General features: G+C 38.1%; 1 protein-coding gene across 2 annotated transcripts in view; it reads right to left on the bottom strand.

Annotated features, from left to right (window-relative positions):
* The window catches only part of asic2 (acid-sensing (proton-gated) ion channel 2), a 132,949-nt gene that overhangs the window by 20,653 nt on the left and 94,849 nt on the right, over positions 1-17,447 (bottom strand). The window contains exons 3-7 of one of the 2 annotated variants that reach the window (XM_008417028.2): positions 16,928-17,055; positions 9,390-9,540; positions 9,020-9,076; positions 2,160-2,313; positions 871-962 (exon numbers count right to left, since the gene is read on the bottom strand). In XM_008417028.2, the coding sequence (XP_008415250.1) occupies positions 871-962; positions 2,160-2,313; positions 9,020-9,076; positions 9,390-9,540; positions 16,928-17,055 (582 nt within the window). The remainder of the gene's footprint in view (positions 1-870; positions 963-2,159; positions 2,314-9,019; positions 9,077-9,389; positions 9,541-16,927; positions 17,056-17,447) is intronic. The other variant, XM_017306278.1, reaches the window with a different exon arrangement.

The raw sequence follows: 17,447 nt of genomic DNA, 5'->3' as shown, positions 1-17,447 counted from the left end.
TACAAAAATATATTTATTTTCTTTTACACTGAGCTAGCTTATTGTAGTGCTTCAAGCAAGAAGACGGCAGAAAGAAAAAAAAAACTATCAGTATTTTACTCCTGGTAAAGATGTGTTTAAAACTCTCAGAATAACTTGCGGAGAGGCTTGGCATTACTTAAAGGACAAGTTCTATGAGCACTTTCTTTGGTTTTGGATAATAGTTCCCTTTTTATTGTTAATTCTGGACCTGCAAACCTTTAACATACACAGTAAAATGCCAGTGTTGAATTAACACCCAAAAGTGTCTATATGTGTCCAAGTCAGCTGGTGTTAAAGTAACACTTTTGAAAGTGTTAAAAGATTGACACCCATGTTTTTGTTAAATTAACATTGGTCTATAATACTGAAACGGGTTTAAGAAAAATTAAACTTTCCATTTCTGTGTATTGTTTTGAATATTTTCCACTGGATTTGATTAATATTCACACCTTGTTGGTCAGTTATTTACTTTTTTATCACCACTTTATGTTTTGTGATCAACACTACACTGGTGTTACTTTTAATGCATTTTAACACCAGCACCATTGTAAATGTTAATGTGACTCTCTGTATTGTTGAATTTAACACCTGCTGACTTGGACACATATAGACACTTTTGGGTGTTAATTCAACACTGGCATTTTTACTGTGTACACAGAAATCCATCAAACTTAAAGTTCTGAAAATAAATTCTAATAAAAGGCTTGCTGTGACAGAAGTGATAAAAATCCAAATTAATCAAAAATGTCAAGGTGAACCATTAATGTCATCGGATGCATATCTAGGATTAATAAAAGAATGAGCGATGAACCCAGCTTTGGCAACTGAAGGCCGGTCCGGCAGACATACCCAGTAATCCTGCCACCTCGTAGGCTTTTTTCTGCTCGATGGTCTCGTAGTTCAGAGCTTCAAAGAACACATCCAGCACCAAGATGTTGTCTCTGCAAAAGACGAAATGTAGTCAGTTTTTCTAACGTAGGAAACGTAATGATCGACGGTTTTTAACCGAATGGACGGAGAACGAGCTTTTAGCCGCAGCTCAGCTTCTAACGGACAGCAGAAGTATCTGATACTTGGAAAGTAATCACATTCAGGTGGACAAGCAGCGAAAGCTTTCAAACCCTTAAAACTTTTTCTGATCATAAGCTTCAGTGTTTTTGGATTTTGTGTCATTTTTACAAATAAAACCATTTTTATTCAGCCTCTTTATATTCTAAATATACTTAAATAAAAGCCACTGCAATCAAATTTCTTCATGATTATTAATCATGTGTCTGTTCACATGTTTGTAATTTGATCTCAGTACAAATCCAGCTGCTGTGTGAAGGTTTTTGTTAGAAAGCCGCACAGTGACCAAGAATCACAGCAGAAAGGTCAGAGGTGAAGTTGTGAAGTGGATTAAAGAAGACAAATGTGTCAGCGGCTGCAAAGACTCAATTTGAGGCCAGAGGTTCAGCTTCCAGCAGAATAACAACAACAAACACTCAGAGCTGCAATTTTTATATTATTTACAGGTTAAGACCAGGGCACACTAAGCATGTCAGAGTGGTTTAGTCAAAGTTCAGGCCTAAATTGGGAATCGGGAGACGAGATGTGCAAAGTGTCAGATCATATCCCAAAAGGTTTGTAAAATGTGGTTCTGCAAAGTACTAAACAGAGGAGGATAACTAGAAATGCACAACACAATTATCAGAAAACTCATGTTCACAACGATTCTTATGTTGGGTGTCACATGAAATCTAAATAAAATATATTTAATACTTCTATGATTAAAAATAAGAACAAGTTTTGAAAAACTCCATAAATATAAGTGTCTCAGCCAAAAAAATTAATAAAAATAAAAATAGATGCATAAAAAGATGATCTGAACTCTTGTGCCTATATGTCTCTTAGATCCATTAAAGGCTGATAATTGTAATGCTATATTTAATGAGCAATTCCAAACATGATGACAAGCTGCTTTTATTACATATATTTGTTTTAAACTTTTCACACAGCAAGTCAATTAAGAAATAGTTTTTTAACAAACTTGACAAAAACGTCTGAAAAAATAAAACAGTGACTTGTTGTTACTTGCTAATAAATTACTTAAACGTTAAATGTTTCGGTCCCACTGTTAGAAAAACACAACTACTCACGAGATGTACTTCTCTGACTTGTTGAACTTCTTCTGCAGGTAGCGCGCCGACGTCTTGCTGGGGATCTTGACCATGGACAGCTCCTTGTTGTAGCGGGTCATGTTGCACGGCGTCCTGCACATGCAGCTGCTGCTCTCCACAGCCGACAGTTTGGCTTTGGACAGAAATGGGTAATGGCCACGCAGGAATTTGGGCGGTGAAAATGAAATGCGTTGGTGATGGATGGGATGAAGTTGACAGAAACGGGAAACATTTTAGACGCGTAGCCGGTCTTTTCCATCAGCAGTGTCATAAATATTTTGACACACCCGCTTTAAAAGGCCGTAGCTGTCCGGGTCCCATCATATTATTAATTCGGAGCTTCTGATGGACTCATGAATATTGTGCTGACCCTGTGCAAATTTCATTAAAGCTTTCTGCCCGCGAGACATTTTAAATATAACAATGAAAAAATAACTCTTGTTTAAAGGACCTTGGCGGAGATTTGTTAATAAAATCTCATAAAATAAAAGGGCCAAGAGGAAAGTCGTTTGCAGATCAAACAATGGATACATTAATTTAAAGTTATGAAAGGAGATCAATTGTCAGCTGAGGCCATCCAGGGCATTTAATTAGTGCTTTATTTCAGTAAGATTTTATATTTTTATACAACAAAATAAAAATCTATATTTAGAGTGTGGAAACTGAAAAGATAGTCTTTAATTCAATAACTATAAAAACTTTGCATGTTCATTTAATGAAAGGAGAAGGACAACAAAACAGTTTCTTCTCCGTTGCAGATTTATTGGAGCATTAAGGACTGAATTTGTTGGTTACACAAGGGCAGTTAAAAGGTAATGGCTTCACAGTGAGGACGCATTTTACACAATACAATGACGTGGAAACAAAATTACGACTGGTCGGCTGTGTCTGCCCTGTTGGAGCGTCGTTGATGCATTTATATTAGCAATTAGGACAGTTACTGACTGAAAAACGCTGCCTGACTTTGTAAGATTTAAAAGCTTTGCACTTGAAGTTATCCATAAAGAAGACAGCCAGAGCTAAATGTCAGAATATTCTGACATTTTATGCAAATTTCCCACAAAGTCAGAAATTTACATCAATAAAAACTCATTCATTCAAGTTAATATATGAAAAATTGAATCAAGACGCTGACCAAAGTGCTTCACTTAGTAAACAACATCTAAAGCTAGCAAAATTATCACAAGCAGGCGTAAAACACAGTTTAACTGGAAGTGAAGAGATTGAAAGAAATATATATAATCTAAGCAGAAACAAGTTGATTAGATGTTTGAGTGACAAGAAAACGTGGACTTGTCTCTACAATCAACGAACAAGAGATTAATTGTAATAGCAAAGAAGATCAGATTAGAGGCGTAAGGCCCCGTCGTTAAAAAGCAGAAATACAGTTTTAAAGTGATTTCTGTAATAAACAGGAAGCTGGTGCAAGGTTTCTAATCCAGGGCTGGTGTCATTTTTCCTTTTGCTCCCACTCAGGAGGAGCCGTTCCATTTTCTACTGCCTGCAGACCCATTAGTAACGCCTGATTAACACCTGTAATCCGACTGAGATGTAATAAATGCATGGATTACCGTCTCAGACGGGTCAGGAGGGATGGAGGCTTTGATTTTACTGAGCCGACAGAGTTCTGACAACCGAGCTGCTAAGCTGTTTGTCCCATTTCCTGGCAGATTGGTGACATTATGAATCTAATAATTCATAGAATAATCATGAGAAGCATCTAATGGCAGTTAATTACGTTTTCAACACCTTATTTTCTTTCCATACAGAAACATAATTTGGCTTAGATAGCTCATTTTAAATCAAGATGTACTCTTCAGCTTTAGTTGTAAAGTGCCTGCTGGGTTTTAGTGTTTTTTTTTTTATTATTACAAATGTGAAAAACATGGAAAACAGATCAGTTTCAGACTAAAGTAGCCTCTCAGCCTCTGCCTCTACAGGCTCTGAGCTTCAGAAAGCCAAGTGGATCTGACATTTCGCTTTTGTATTCCACCTGAATTCAAAGGTCACGCATAAAAAAAAACACACACACACACACACAACACGAGGACAGAAGGAGAGCAAGCATGACTGCTGAACACTGCCCCATTTTACACAGCGGCTCAGGTCGTGTAAATGTTTGCTGCGCAGAAGCTCTAATGACAGCGTAAGTCATAGTCTGCATCACAGAGGGAAAGAATGTAAAGCTGTGAACACAAACATGCCCTGGAGCGGCTTCAGTTGAAACAGCCTTCACCCTGACAGCAACACATTTTCGCCACAGAAAGCTACATTCAGGGCTCTGCTTTGGCAGCTTGAAGATGGAAAAAAAAAAACCTGAGTGGATAGTTGTGTGTGATGCCTTCAGCTTACTATAGGAAAACTCAGACAGCAATGATTTTAATGCAAAGAGACACAAGCCTTTCAAATATAGCCCCGTCTGAAGTGTCTGCAGCTCAGACACCCTTCACTAAAGTTGGAGACTTTAAAATTGTTTAAACAGATGAAACACTTATCCAATACAGTTTTAAGAAATCATTGGATTTCAGGTGTTTCTTTTCTTTCAGGAAATTCACTGGTTATTCCTTGAATGGAGAATAAAAATGGGTTAATGCTTTCAGGGCTGCGCCTCACTCTAGCAGCTCTGTGGCAGACCTGCAGATCACAGAGCAAAAGGCAGATCCCCCCCACGGTGCAATAATAGCTGCCGGGGCCTCGCAGACATGTAAAGGAGAGAGAGGATTTAATACAGCTCCACGTTGGTGGCTTATTTTTTTATTCAAATGTGACGTTATTGGATTCACAGGAGCACCTCTCTGCACATTTAAATGGCTGATTCTTGGTCTGAGCCTCGAAACCTTTTGTCCACTTTCTTTACACATTTTCTCTTACTTAGAACAAATTACCATAAGCTCCTTACGGTATTCTTACTCTGCGAACTTGAATCCCAGTATATTTTGTAATATTACCTCATGAAAAACAAAAACAACTTGAATAGATGAGAACTACTGATATAGTCCAACTATTGAGCCGTTTTTGAAGCTGTTGCAGCAGAAACGGCAATCAATTATCAGGCAGTCTGCATCATATTCAATCAAGGAAGATTAGAAAAACGAGGTGTTAGGATCCAACAGATGCCTCTTGCAAAAACAATAAAGATTTGTTTCCAAACCCTAAGGGACACAGTTACAGAAGTATGAAAATCCAATAAACTTTGGTGCATGCAGCCTCCTCTGAAAGGGGAAACCAACTGCAGGAAAATACAGCAAACCTTCTGCCTGCCTACATCACATAGTGCAACTTCCTGCTTCAGAGTGCTTACTCAGTCACATTATGTTGCACTAAACATCCTTATGGTGTGGGAGTGTACAGCTTTGATGCCAGTTGCTTGGAGGTATTGTTGCCCTTGGCTGCCTTTTTTCTGCGTTTTGGAAACCTTTCTGGCTTTGCAGAAATAATTTACCATTTGATGGGAGGAGTGTGGGCTGAGCAGACGGAAAGCTGCGAGGGGAGCGAAGGTTGCACTAATGGAGTTTTGACCACTTGTGTAAGCTGACAGGGTGAGAAACCACTCAGTAAACCTTTGAAACAAGTTATTAATACCTTTTCTTTTTACTTTTTTACAAAAAATATATATTTTCTACCAAACAATTCATATTGTTACTTCAGTTTTAATTAAGCCAAGACTTATAAGAGAATGCAAAAAATAAAAAAGAGTTTATTTTCATTTGGGTGATTTAAGGAATGAATGTTATTTCTTTGACATTAGGCTGGTAAGCAGCAGTGATGTTCTGGCTCTGGGTTGAGTGTTAGCCGTTGTAACAATTCCCTGTTTTAAGCTTTGATTAAATGACTTTGCACCATAACACCAGGCTGGACTGGAGATTATTTTTTTAAGAAAACTGATTCTTTAGTTTGTGCAGGAAACTGCAGATCTCGATACAGTTGCAAGTCTTATCTACTCCACTTCGGTCTGCTGAGGAAGCAACATCTGCACCAGGGATGTCAACAGACTCGATAAAGTCATGAAAGGGCAGGTAGACGTATTGGGCAGGATGTGGAGATAAGTGGAATAAGTCGGGGTCAAGAGGTCACGGAACAAACTGCTCTCCATCAAGGGGAGTCCAGCCTGCGCGGTTCAGGACCTCCAACAGAGACAGTGGTAGCTCTTTCAAAGACTCGCTCTCTGCTCCCCAAAAAATGCTACAACAGCTTTCCTCTGTTGAAGACCTGACATTTTCTCTTAATTTTCATTTTATTAATCGATTCTTATTGACGTTCAAAAAAATTGCATATTTGAGGACTTAATTGGAATATCTTTACAGCAATCACATCCTTATCATGGCGGCAGACAAGCTTTTACATTGTTTCCCTGGTATTTTGATGATTTTCTATCAGAGCCTAAATGTGACCAAGCAGAAATATTCCAACATGTGACTTTGAAATAATCTACAAAGAATATAAATTAGACTCAAGTGTATCTACTGTTGAGGCTAGATGTATAAACTCATCAGTCCACTTCAAGGATGCTAAAAGTGAAATAAACTTGTGGTTTATGTCATTAGCAGATGCTGCAAACTTAATATATAAAATCTTTTGGGTTAGAAATGATTCGACTTTAAACATGGATTGCAATCAAAACAAACACATGACGTGTTGCTGGAAGTGTTCACATTTGAAGCAGTTGCTGAAGCAGGTTTCAGTGTGATATTTACAGCTTCTAACAGGAAGGAAAAAGTGTAGCTCAGTGAATCGGATGTGGACTAAAATACACAAATTCAGTGCTTTGTTTCAAACATCATAAAACTTCATGACCTGTGCATGCCTCTCTCTCTCTCTTACGTCTGTCTGTATCTGTGCTCTGGGTTCAAAGAGCCTCAGCAGCCTCTCATTTTCTGCCTCCGAATGAAAGAGTAACATAGTTTAGCAAACCATGCACAAGATAAAAAGCTGCAATTGTAAAAATTGGCCATGCAAACATGGCCGTGTCTCATAATCAATGCCAAAGTCATAACCTGGGGGAATGTATCTGAGACAGGTAATGAGGGTAAAGATTCCTGATGGATCATTTAAAAAATCCACAATCAGGGTCTCCAGAAGTAGAAAGAGCCGTTTCCATGGAGACATACTGCAACATCACTCGAGTAAGGTTTCAAATGGCATCAAAAATGTCCGACCATATTGTAAAAGATAACTGCAATAAGTATACACAATTTGCTTCTTCAAAGTCAATATTAATTATGAAGTTTTTTCCTGAATTTTTGGAATAAAATGAGAAATACACACACCACAAAGCTGCAGCATAATCCTTTATCCTCAGTTACTTTTTATGGATGCTTTGAAATAATGTTTAAATAAAGAAGAAAGGGCTTCATCTAGTATTTATTATTGCTGAACTATTAAAAATACAGCATATATAAAAAAAAATCATAGTTATGGATGCATAAAAATAGTAAGAATAGTAAGAAGTTTCTCTGTGATTATCTGTAGATTTGCAACAACCCAGATAAAAGACTATAATGGTCATCATTTAAATGTAAAGGTGGCGAATTTATGCACAAGTTGGATCAAACCAAAGCCAAAATAAGATTTATTTGCAATTGTTCTGCTTCTTTCCAAATAAAGAAGAAACTTATTCTCACAATTATCCTCAAGAACATTTGATCAGTCTTTAGCACTCCAGATAAAATGACGTTGAAATGTACATTTTCTGTGCTGGTTGTGTTTTTTTCCAGTTAAAGTAAAGCTCCCCACATCTCCCGTTTCTTTCAGATATAATCTTACTTCAGCCTGAGTCGCCACATCAACAGAGGCATTTATTTCTCCTTCAGCTGAAGGTGACACCATCTAGAGACTCATTATACGGCTTGTTCATTTTTCATTTGGCAGACATTCCTCCTTTCTTAGTAAATGTTGCTGCTTGTAATGCCAACATTTTATGTCATTATTTCCTTTTTTTGGTTTTGTTTTTTAACTCTGAGGTTTTAATAACCAACCAATTTAAATCACATCAAATGTGCTATTAACGACATCTGTATGAGGTTAGAGATACATTTTTAGTGACTTTAATTTGTTTTGCTTAATACTTATACCCTACTCTTGAAATTGACACTTGGATTTATTTATTTAATATATTTCTATTCAGATCTCTTCATCTCCTTTCAGAGAAAAGAAACAGAAAACAGATGTTTAAGATGAAACTTCAGTGATTGCGTTCAGGTTTTCTGTGAATGTTTACCTGTTTCCCTTTGTGTGTAGGTTAAAAGAAAAGAACCAAATCTGATCTGAACTTCATCCAGGTGCATCTCAAATCCCTGTATATGAATTCTTGAATATGAAGGAAGAAGTTAACTCTCCTAAAACCTTTTACATGTCTCCATCCACTTACTTCAGTCCAGGCTTTGTGATGTATTATCTCTCTGACTATCCATGCATTAAATTGAACTCTAACACTGCGGTCCCTGTCGACTCGAGTCCTTCACACAAAAGTGGAAAGATTAAGATGGCTACCATCTGAACCTCATGCACTTCGGCAGTGATACGTGGAAAAATACTCTGAAAAACCTGCAGTTTTATTAGTGCAATTTCATTACACTGCAGAATGTAATAAAAGTTTCTGAAAAGAGTAGGAGTATTTTTTTATTGTTCTCTGAGCAATTGTTTTGAAGTGATTTCTTATAATTCACTTTTTTTTTGACTTCTTTAAAATTCATCTCTACAACAGTCTCTGCCAAGTCATTTGCAGAGGCTGTAATATTGCATACACCATGATACGGTATGACTTGTGTGTGTGTGTGTGTGTGTGCGTGTGTGTGTGTGTGCGTGTGTGTGTGTGTGTGTGTGTGTCCAGGCTGACTTACCCAAGGCGGGCTCAGCGCAGTCTTTATACTGCTCAGGGGTGCAGTAGGAGGCGTCACCTGGGAACAGAGTAAATATTGTGCTTTTAATCAGTCTTTATGCTTAAACATGAACTTATTGGAAAACTTAACAAATGAAGTGAAAACATGTGAATGAATGAGAGTTTTTCTGTGAGAAACAGCCTCCTTGTATCTCCCAGGTACACCTTGTAGTCCTGGGCTTTTTAAAATGCCAACAACTAATCCAGTATTGATTTGTCATATCAATATGATGCCGGTAAACCTCCTGGAAAATACTGCAACCTTGCTGAAAACTCTTGTTGATGAATGAGCGCTCAATACATCATCGCAGAGCACAACAAGAGATGCTTACCTGGCATGTGCACCATCCTGCAGTTGCAGTTCTCCACAATGTAGCGAGTTTCACAGTCGATTCTGCAGGCCGTTACGCTGTAGACCTGAAAGAAGCCCGACTCCAGAGCTTTGGACTCGCACTCTCCCCACGGGGGAGGCAGGTAGGTCAACTGAGGGGAAGAACAGAACCAGGAGTCCAGTTAACTTTCTCTGCCAACTGGAAAAGAAAATCAAATAATTTTATTTTGTAAGGCCAGAAAGTTTAGGAGTAACTTAAAGTTATTGACTTCTTGTTAAATGATAAAATAACTGGAATTATCAACACTCTTTGAAAGCAGAGTTACATTTTCTTAGTCACACACTAGGATGAAAAAAGACCAAAATATTTTCAAAAGCAAATCATTGTCTCATGGGGAAAAAGTCTTATTATAAGTGACATAATCAGCCAGTGGAACTGGTGCTTTTTCATGAATTGTTTACTTAAAATAAGCTCCGATTTCTTGTTAAAAAGTTATTATTTTTCTCTTATTTCAAGCCTATTAAGACTTGGTAAGATTTTGTGCTTTTGCAGCGTTACCTTTGAAAGGACAGATTCTTTATTAAGTTTGGATAAACACGAGTAAACTAAACGCTTTTCAGTGACTTTAAACAGACAGAAATGAAAATAAAAACAAAGTAAAAACCACTGAAAAGTTTCGTAAAGAACCAACTGAATTCCAAAGATCACATGAAGGCAGAGAGCTTCAAGAACCAAGACGGCTCTGCAGACAATAACTCAACGGTTAGCCAGACTCTGAGAGAAAAATCCCCCAACATTAAGTGAGGGGAGCACGTAGAAACGCTCCTGTGGTTGTGAAGGCTGAGACGACAGATGAGGACTGAGGGACGCCGGGCTGAGCAGCATGGAGGCCCATCTGCTCCACAGCACAGGCATCGAGGTCCAGCCCTGCTTTGTATCCATCACCCTCTGTTCCCAGTTTTCCTCGCTGTCATCTCAGAGCATCCCAAGTGAGTCAGCTTGCTCTGCCAAAAGACTTTTTTTGGTTTGGGTGGGGGGGATACAAATAGAGCATCCTGCCAGATTAAACCTGGCTCCACTCTGCTTGTTGGCAAAGGCAGAATTTGAAGCCTTGGCTTGATTTCTTTTCAGGTGATATTGCTTCTCAGCTTCATGGCACAAGATGGAGGACGATATCATCTTAGCGACACGAGAGTAGAACAATAGATTTCGACTTAATCCACGCAGCAGTCTGGAAAGCTCGGCATTTCAGTGTCCAGAAACCTTCATCCGTTTGGATGCAGCTAAATTGTTTCTTGTTATAATTAAATATGCCTTTCTCAAAGCCAGCAGCGATTACATGCCATATACTGACATTCAGAAGCTATTAATTATGTCGGAGATTTAAAAAATGTTCTCCTTAGCAATCCTTAACCTTTACAATCACCTTCACACCTCACCTTCTGGCCTAATTAAAGTCAGATGTAGCTAATGTGAGATCTGATTAATTCTCTGTAATCAGATAATTCAAGGTGCTCAATATCACTTCTCACCATGCTGAGACCTGTGGACCTGATTGTGGTCTTATCTAATAAAAGCCGAGGCTTGTGGGCCACTCAATGTGTTATTAATCAATGCTCGATTCCCCTGTTGTACCAGAGCAATACTTTAATTAGGCCATACAGCTCTGCAGACCAGGGATGTTGTTAAAAAGTAGATAACAGCATGAGTTGCAATGAGGTCATCCCATTAGTGCTGCCTGGGTGAGCTGAAATGCAAATTGTGGACAATGGGTTCGAGCAAAACCACCCTTATGTGTTATTGTTGGATTTCTGAGCAGAGCGCTAACCAGCAATACAAAGACCCTGAGTCTGAATTAGGAGTCTTCCTGGAAAAATAAAGATGTTTTGTCCATGGAAATATTGCCTTCCTGTGGTAGAGGAACAGCATGCCCTTTTACTTTAATTTAAAAGACCACTACTAGCCGATTCTGAATTCAGAGAGCTTAAATAAAAAAAAAAAGGTTGCGTGAGGACTCTTCTCTTTCCCAGAGGCTCGCTTGATTAAAGCTGCTTTGATGTAGGTCTGATGGTATTAATTAAAATCTATTAATTTAATCTCTTTGTTAAGCAAATTTTCCAGGCAGACTGACTGGTATCTGTTACCAAGATTCACTTATCACCATTTTAAAATGAGCCACACAGCCATATTTAGATCTGTCAGTCAAAATATTGATTATTTCTTAGATTTAAATAAAAAACAACGTAAGGTAGAAGGTGAAGGAGACGGGTCCAAACCTGCAGCAGCTCTGTATCAATTAGCAGGGATAAAATCTGCCTATTTTTCCTTCCTTTTCTGCTCAGGCTTGTGAAGAGGAGCAGCGTTTTTACAGACATGCAGAGGAAGGCTCGTCTACGGCCTGCCAGTCACAGAGCAGGGCTGGCAGACGAGCACAGACCCTGAGAGCCTCATTACTCAGGAGGCCCACACATTGTGGAGCATGTCTCCTCTCTAACTGTTTATTACTTCAATACACCGAGCTCTGATGTGGGAAGGTCACATTTAAACTTTATTGAAGAAATGTCCCAAAACTCTTAGCTGAAATATCTCATCTTGTTTCCAGGATGATTTAATCGTAAAGTGTCGTTTGACCGACTTTGAAAGACAAAGATGAGATGTGCATGGATTTAATCTGACTGGATCATTCTGGGTCTGGTATTTTACAAAATGGCAGTGATGATGCACCAGCAGGACTGGATTTGGAAACAAAATAAAATAAGTTGACCTGTGCAGCCATTTCAAAACGGCAAAAACTCAAAATCTTACCAAATATTTTTGGTCTAGTTTTTTGTGCAAATGTCTTGGTACACTATAAATGAGACCAAACTAATTTACAAGCAACTTTTCAACAATTTGTATGAGCTGATAAAACATACTGGTTTTCACTTTTAACAAGATATTTCTTCCATGTTGAGGGTGAAATAATCTGCCAGTACTAGAACTAGCACTTTTCATTCATATGAAAATATTCACCATGCACTCATCCATTACAAGCATCATTGAAGCATTATAAAATATAGGGTTCATAAGGAAAAGGCTGAGAAGAAATTTCACTTTTTATTTTTTAAGTCTTACAAATCAACCCTGTGATTTAAGTAATGTGAACTCCATGAATAGTTAATTCTAGGTTTGGCTTCTCCAAGCACAGCAGTTTTGAAGCCAGACTCCACCCCAGGGTCGTGCATGTTTTAAATGCTTGCATGCTGGAAAACACTTGATTTGCATGAAGGGAACATCAGCTGCTTGAATCTGGAAACAAACCACAGAAATTCAATTTTCTGATTCCGGTGTGGTGCAGCACAGACACATCTACACGACATCGGCCCTGGAGGACCAGCCCACCTCTGCCCTAAACACAGAAATAGCTCTGCTTTGTTTTGTTTATTCAACATCAGCAAAAGGTACACAGATAGCAAACTGTGTTTTAATGAATTTCTGTTCAGTGCAGAATTATTCAGATCAGGTTTATCATCAGGGTAATCATAATAATTGTTAACAATTAACTAGAGGAGGTTTAATGCAGTCAAAACTCCCTAGATAGTAAAATAAGTATGAAAAAACACTCAATTGGATGCTCCACCTCATATCTATTTTGGCTAGCCTATTTTCTTACAGTGTGTAAAAAAAGTTGTTTACTTTTTTCTGCTGGAGATGATTTAAAAACTTTTAAGAAAAACGTTTTGCACAAAATAAGTCAATCATGGTGAAGCTGACCGTCACTGGACAGTTGATCTACAAGGCAGATTAATAAAAAATCTGACAAATACAATATTGACTTCAGATTGCTTCACAGTGAATATAGTTTAAAGCCACTTAAAAACCCAGTGGAACTGTGTAGGCATATTGGATTTTAAACAAATCACACCAATCCAGACTACCAGAAAGAAAGGAAGATCGGGGTTGAGACTGGGATTTCAATCAGCTATCTGAAGTAGTAATTTATGGCAATTTCATAGTGGCTAGGCTCTGAAAGGTAATTCAAATTCAATTTGACTCAGAAATACTTTGTACAAATCCTGTGCCTCAAATTAACAGCAACAATGGACACAGAGAGCCACAGAAATCCATTCAAACTTAAATTCAGAGAGTGATCAACAATCCTGAGGAGGAGATGACGACAGTGAAATCAGGATATTCAACTGATAAGAAATGGTTGGCATCTTCTCCATACCAACCCTACTTTTAGATCAGGTCCATCTAAAAAGTTTCTTCTGCCAGTTTTGTGGCACATTTCCATCTACTTTTGTCTGATCTGGTCCTAGAGGAAGAGAAAAACTACGGCAGAATAAAAGTCTGGTTCTTTTGTTTCTGCAGTGGAAATACATCTAAAGTAGTTTGATGTCAGTGAAACAAAACATGGAATGACAGCTCTAATAAAACCTAATTAATTGTGTTAAAGTATTCATTTCTGTGTACAACCTTAACATTTAACAGCAGTATTTCCATACCTACATTGATGGGACACTGCATTCCATTGTCTTTTTGTTTTGCCCATATCCAGAAACTTTAAACCTGAACTCGGTACTGATCGGCGATCACAGAACATATGTAAACGTTCTGTACCGAAAGCCTTTTGCAAACCTTTTCAGAGCACTAAACTCAACAATTCCCTCAATTCTTTGCATTTATAAGCCGCAGATGATGAAAGTTTCAGCTAAAATACCGCAATGTAATAAACAAACAAACAGGAAGGATGCCCATCTTTGCTTAGCTTCATTGTGGCATCACAGATAATCTGAAAATAATCATTTGATCCAACCCATCTGGATGGGGTACCATTTACAGTGACTCCCCACCTGCTCCTCAGCCTGCTGCGGCACAAACTTTGGCGCTGCCAGTGTTGATTTAGGGCCGTCTGCAGCAGCCCCTTCCACTGAGGCGTCTGAGATTTTTATTCATTTGGCATCAAACTTTTAAGCTTTTTGTTTGCATGGTTTTCACTCCAATTTTTCCATATTTATTTCCATTAGAAATAAATAAATTATACTGATTATTTTTTTTACCATAAAAGTTAATTAACTCAATATGTTAGAAAGTCAAAACCTTTCAATATTTATAAAATTGTTTTGAATTTCAAATGAAATTTCAAAGTAACTTTCTGACACAGGAACATAGGAGCAATTTAAAAAGTTTTCCAGAAACAGTTTTCAAAACCAAGCAAACATTCAAATAAAGTTTGAATGTCTTAGTGTTGCTCAATTTGTCATGAACTCTGAAAAGCCTCCCCAGAGTTTTGGTATCAGGCATTTTGGAAAATTGTTGAGTGTGTCCAAGTCCTGTGCCAGACTGTACTGAGTCAACAAACCAACTAATCCAAATGAACTCTACAAATTCTGCCAAGAAGTGGAAGAGTGGATATATTATCCAACCAGAATTATGCCATCAACATTTTGATGGCAATAAAACAAATAAGGCTGAACGATTGTGCCAATGTATGTACAGTTAAATCAGAAATTTACGTACTTAGTAAGATAATTAACGTTTTCTTCCTTATTGTCTGACATTAAATTAAATCTTCCTAGTTTAGGTCATTTAGGATTAACAAAATAATTGTAATAAGGCCTTTTAGAAAAATTGATTATTCTTCTCAGTGTGGCCTTTCAGGCTACGTTAATAAAGTTTTGATGTTGATAACAGTGAGTTAAGTGGTAGATTTTAGCTAAACAATGCATTTCACCAATAAAAATCCCAAAAAGCTTCAGAAAACAAACAGACAGAGAGCTCCACCGCGTTATGACTAAAACAATACATTTCTGTATCTTAGGCCTTTATGTTGTCACTGAACTCCCTAAGCAAATCAGTTTCTGTTCAATGAATTTCACAAAATGAATAAAAAGATGAATAAAAAGTTTTATGTTGTTCCAGATTTGTTTGGATTTCTCAGTGATTCACACCAGCAAGTAGTGAGCTTCAGGTTTTACCCTAAAAAATATTCACCTAGACGAAGCAGTGATGAGCACCGACTGACTTATCTTTTCTTGCACAACAGCCAGTAGTTTCACAATGGTAATCTGAAGTATTTTTCTTTGCCTTCTGAAAGGGGAGAAACATATACAAAATCCCGAAGATGGACATTTTTACATGAACACTAATCCGTTTCACAGATGACTATTAAAAACTTTGACTGATGTGTAGCATTGCTTCATGTAGCTGTGAAATTATCTCATCAGTTAAAGACAAAGTAAAAAAAAAGTGTTTTAATAAAACTACATCGCTACAGTGATGTTTCAATTTCGTAGACCTTTGATGAACAGAGAAGCAGCAGGAATTGGCACCGGCACCCGCCTAAAACAAATATGTGGTTTCTGCTTTTTAAAATGTGTAATCTAGCTGTCAGCTTACACAAAGCTCTTTAAAAACTACATATAAAATCACAATGAAAACAAAGTTAACATGTAGCAGGTTGGCATTATGCAAATGCCAACCTGAGAAAAAGAATGCTGAGAAGACAGTAGTGCTTTAAGTAGAAAAAATAAATGCCAGTACTCCCCTTAAATTCACAGAAATTTGGGACAGGAACATGAGTATTATTTTTGCGTAGAACTGATATATAGATCAGTAGTTTTATTCTTCAGAAATTACAAAGACTCAAACCCACTGGAGTAAATTCAAAGTGTCGTGGAGTCATTTTTATGAACTTCAAGTGTTTTGGGCATCAGAAATAACACAGAAAAACAAAGTTAGAAAAGAAATACTCATTAAAAACAAAGTTAGACTAAATAGTGACATTTCAACCCTAAACTCTGCCTTAAAGTTCTTATTGAAAATACTCACCACACAACAGTCCTTTAGATTTTTCTCTATCACCTAACTGTGTACTGTTTGCATCTCCAGATTTAAGCTGGAACAATGTTTTCATATTTTTATGGCGAGAGGCTTTATTAAGATAATTTTTTTATCAGGGTCAATTCCCCGTTACCATTCAATCGGGATTTGACTGTTTACGTTTCTGCTTCTTGTCAGTGTCACAAAACACTTCATAACTACGTTGGGTAAGTCTGACGGGGGGCAGAATATACAGATTCATCCTGAGATGTGAATGGGCTAGTTGAACTTCAGTGAAGAGCTTTGATAAACAGCCGTCTGAAGTAGCAGAACAGCAACGGAGAGAAAACATTAACTAGCATTGGCTGTGTATATCTGTTGACCCTGCAGCTTAATGTGACGGAATAATGTTTAGTATGATTGAGTAAAGCTTAGATTGGGTTGAGAGCAACTCTACCAGAAAGGTCATAGCTGGAAACAATAGGGACCAGTTCATCAGTCATCTGTCAACAGTCACCAGGAGACCGAAGAGGTCACCTAAAGGCCCAAAGGCAGAGCAAGAGAAAAACCATCATTCCCCCCTTACACATAAACCTGGATGCACAGAATCTAATCACGCCCGTTATGGCAGGTTATTCATCACATTATCTCTAAGGGATAAGCCCAATGTGTGGAGTAGAGGTGGGGAAAGTGCACAAAAAGAGTGATGATGATGATAATGATGGGGTACCCACCCTCTGCTCCTGAGTGGCCACGAAGGTCTGGAAGCCAGGGGCCACGCCAAAGCCAAGTTCGTGAACAAATGGGGGCTCCGCCTGGCTGTGGATCTGCACCCGCACGCCCGCCTCGAACGCCGTGTCTTCTGCAAGAAAGACGGAGAAACGGAAAGGACAAAAAACAACAATTCAAAAACCAACTCAGCTCAACTGTTTGAATGCAAATGCATCAAAATCCAATTTTCATTTCAGAAACAACCTTTTAGCAATAAATTCTGGGGGTTCTGACTCTAAGCCTCTGGCTTTTGAGATCGTCTCTGAGATAGGAAAAAAAAAACACACACACACTCAGACATCCTATTTGTTGTGACATCAAACACAGGTTGCAGAATAAGGCTTGGTACTAACTCAACAGATGAAAGCGCCTCTATGCCTCCATTTGGAGCTCTTCAACACACACACACACACACACGCACGCACACACACTCGCACACACACACACACACACACACACACACACACACACACACACACACAC

The sequence above is a fragment of the Poecilia reticulata genome, linkage group LG8, assembly GCF_000633615.1.
Source record: "Poecilia reticulata strain Guanapo linkage group LG8, Guppy_female_1.0+MT, whole genome shotgun sequence".
Lineage (NCBI taxonomy): Eukaryota > Metazoa > Chordata > Actinopteri > Cyprinodontiformes > Poeciliidae > Poecilia > Poecilia reticulata.
This window is presented reverse-complemented; position numbering and strand designations above follow the sequence as displayed.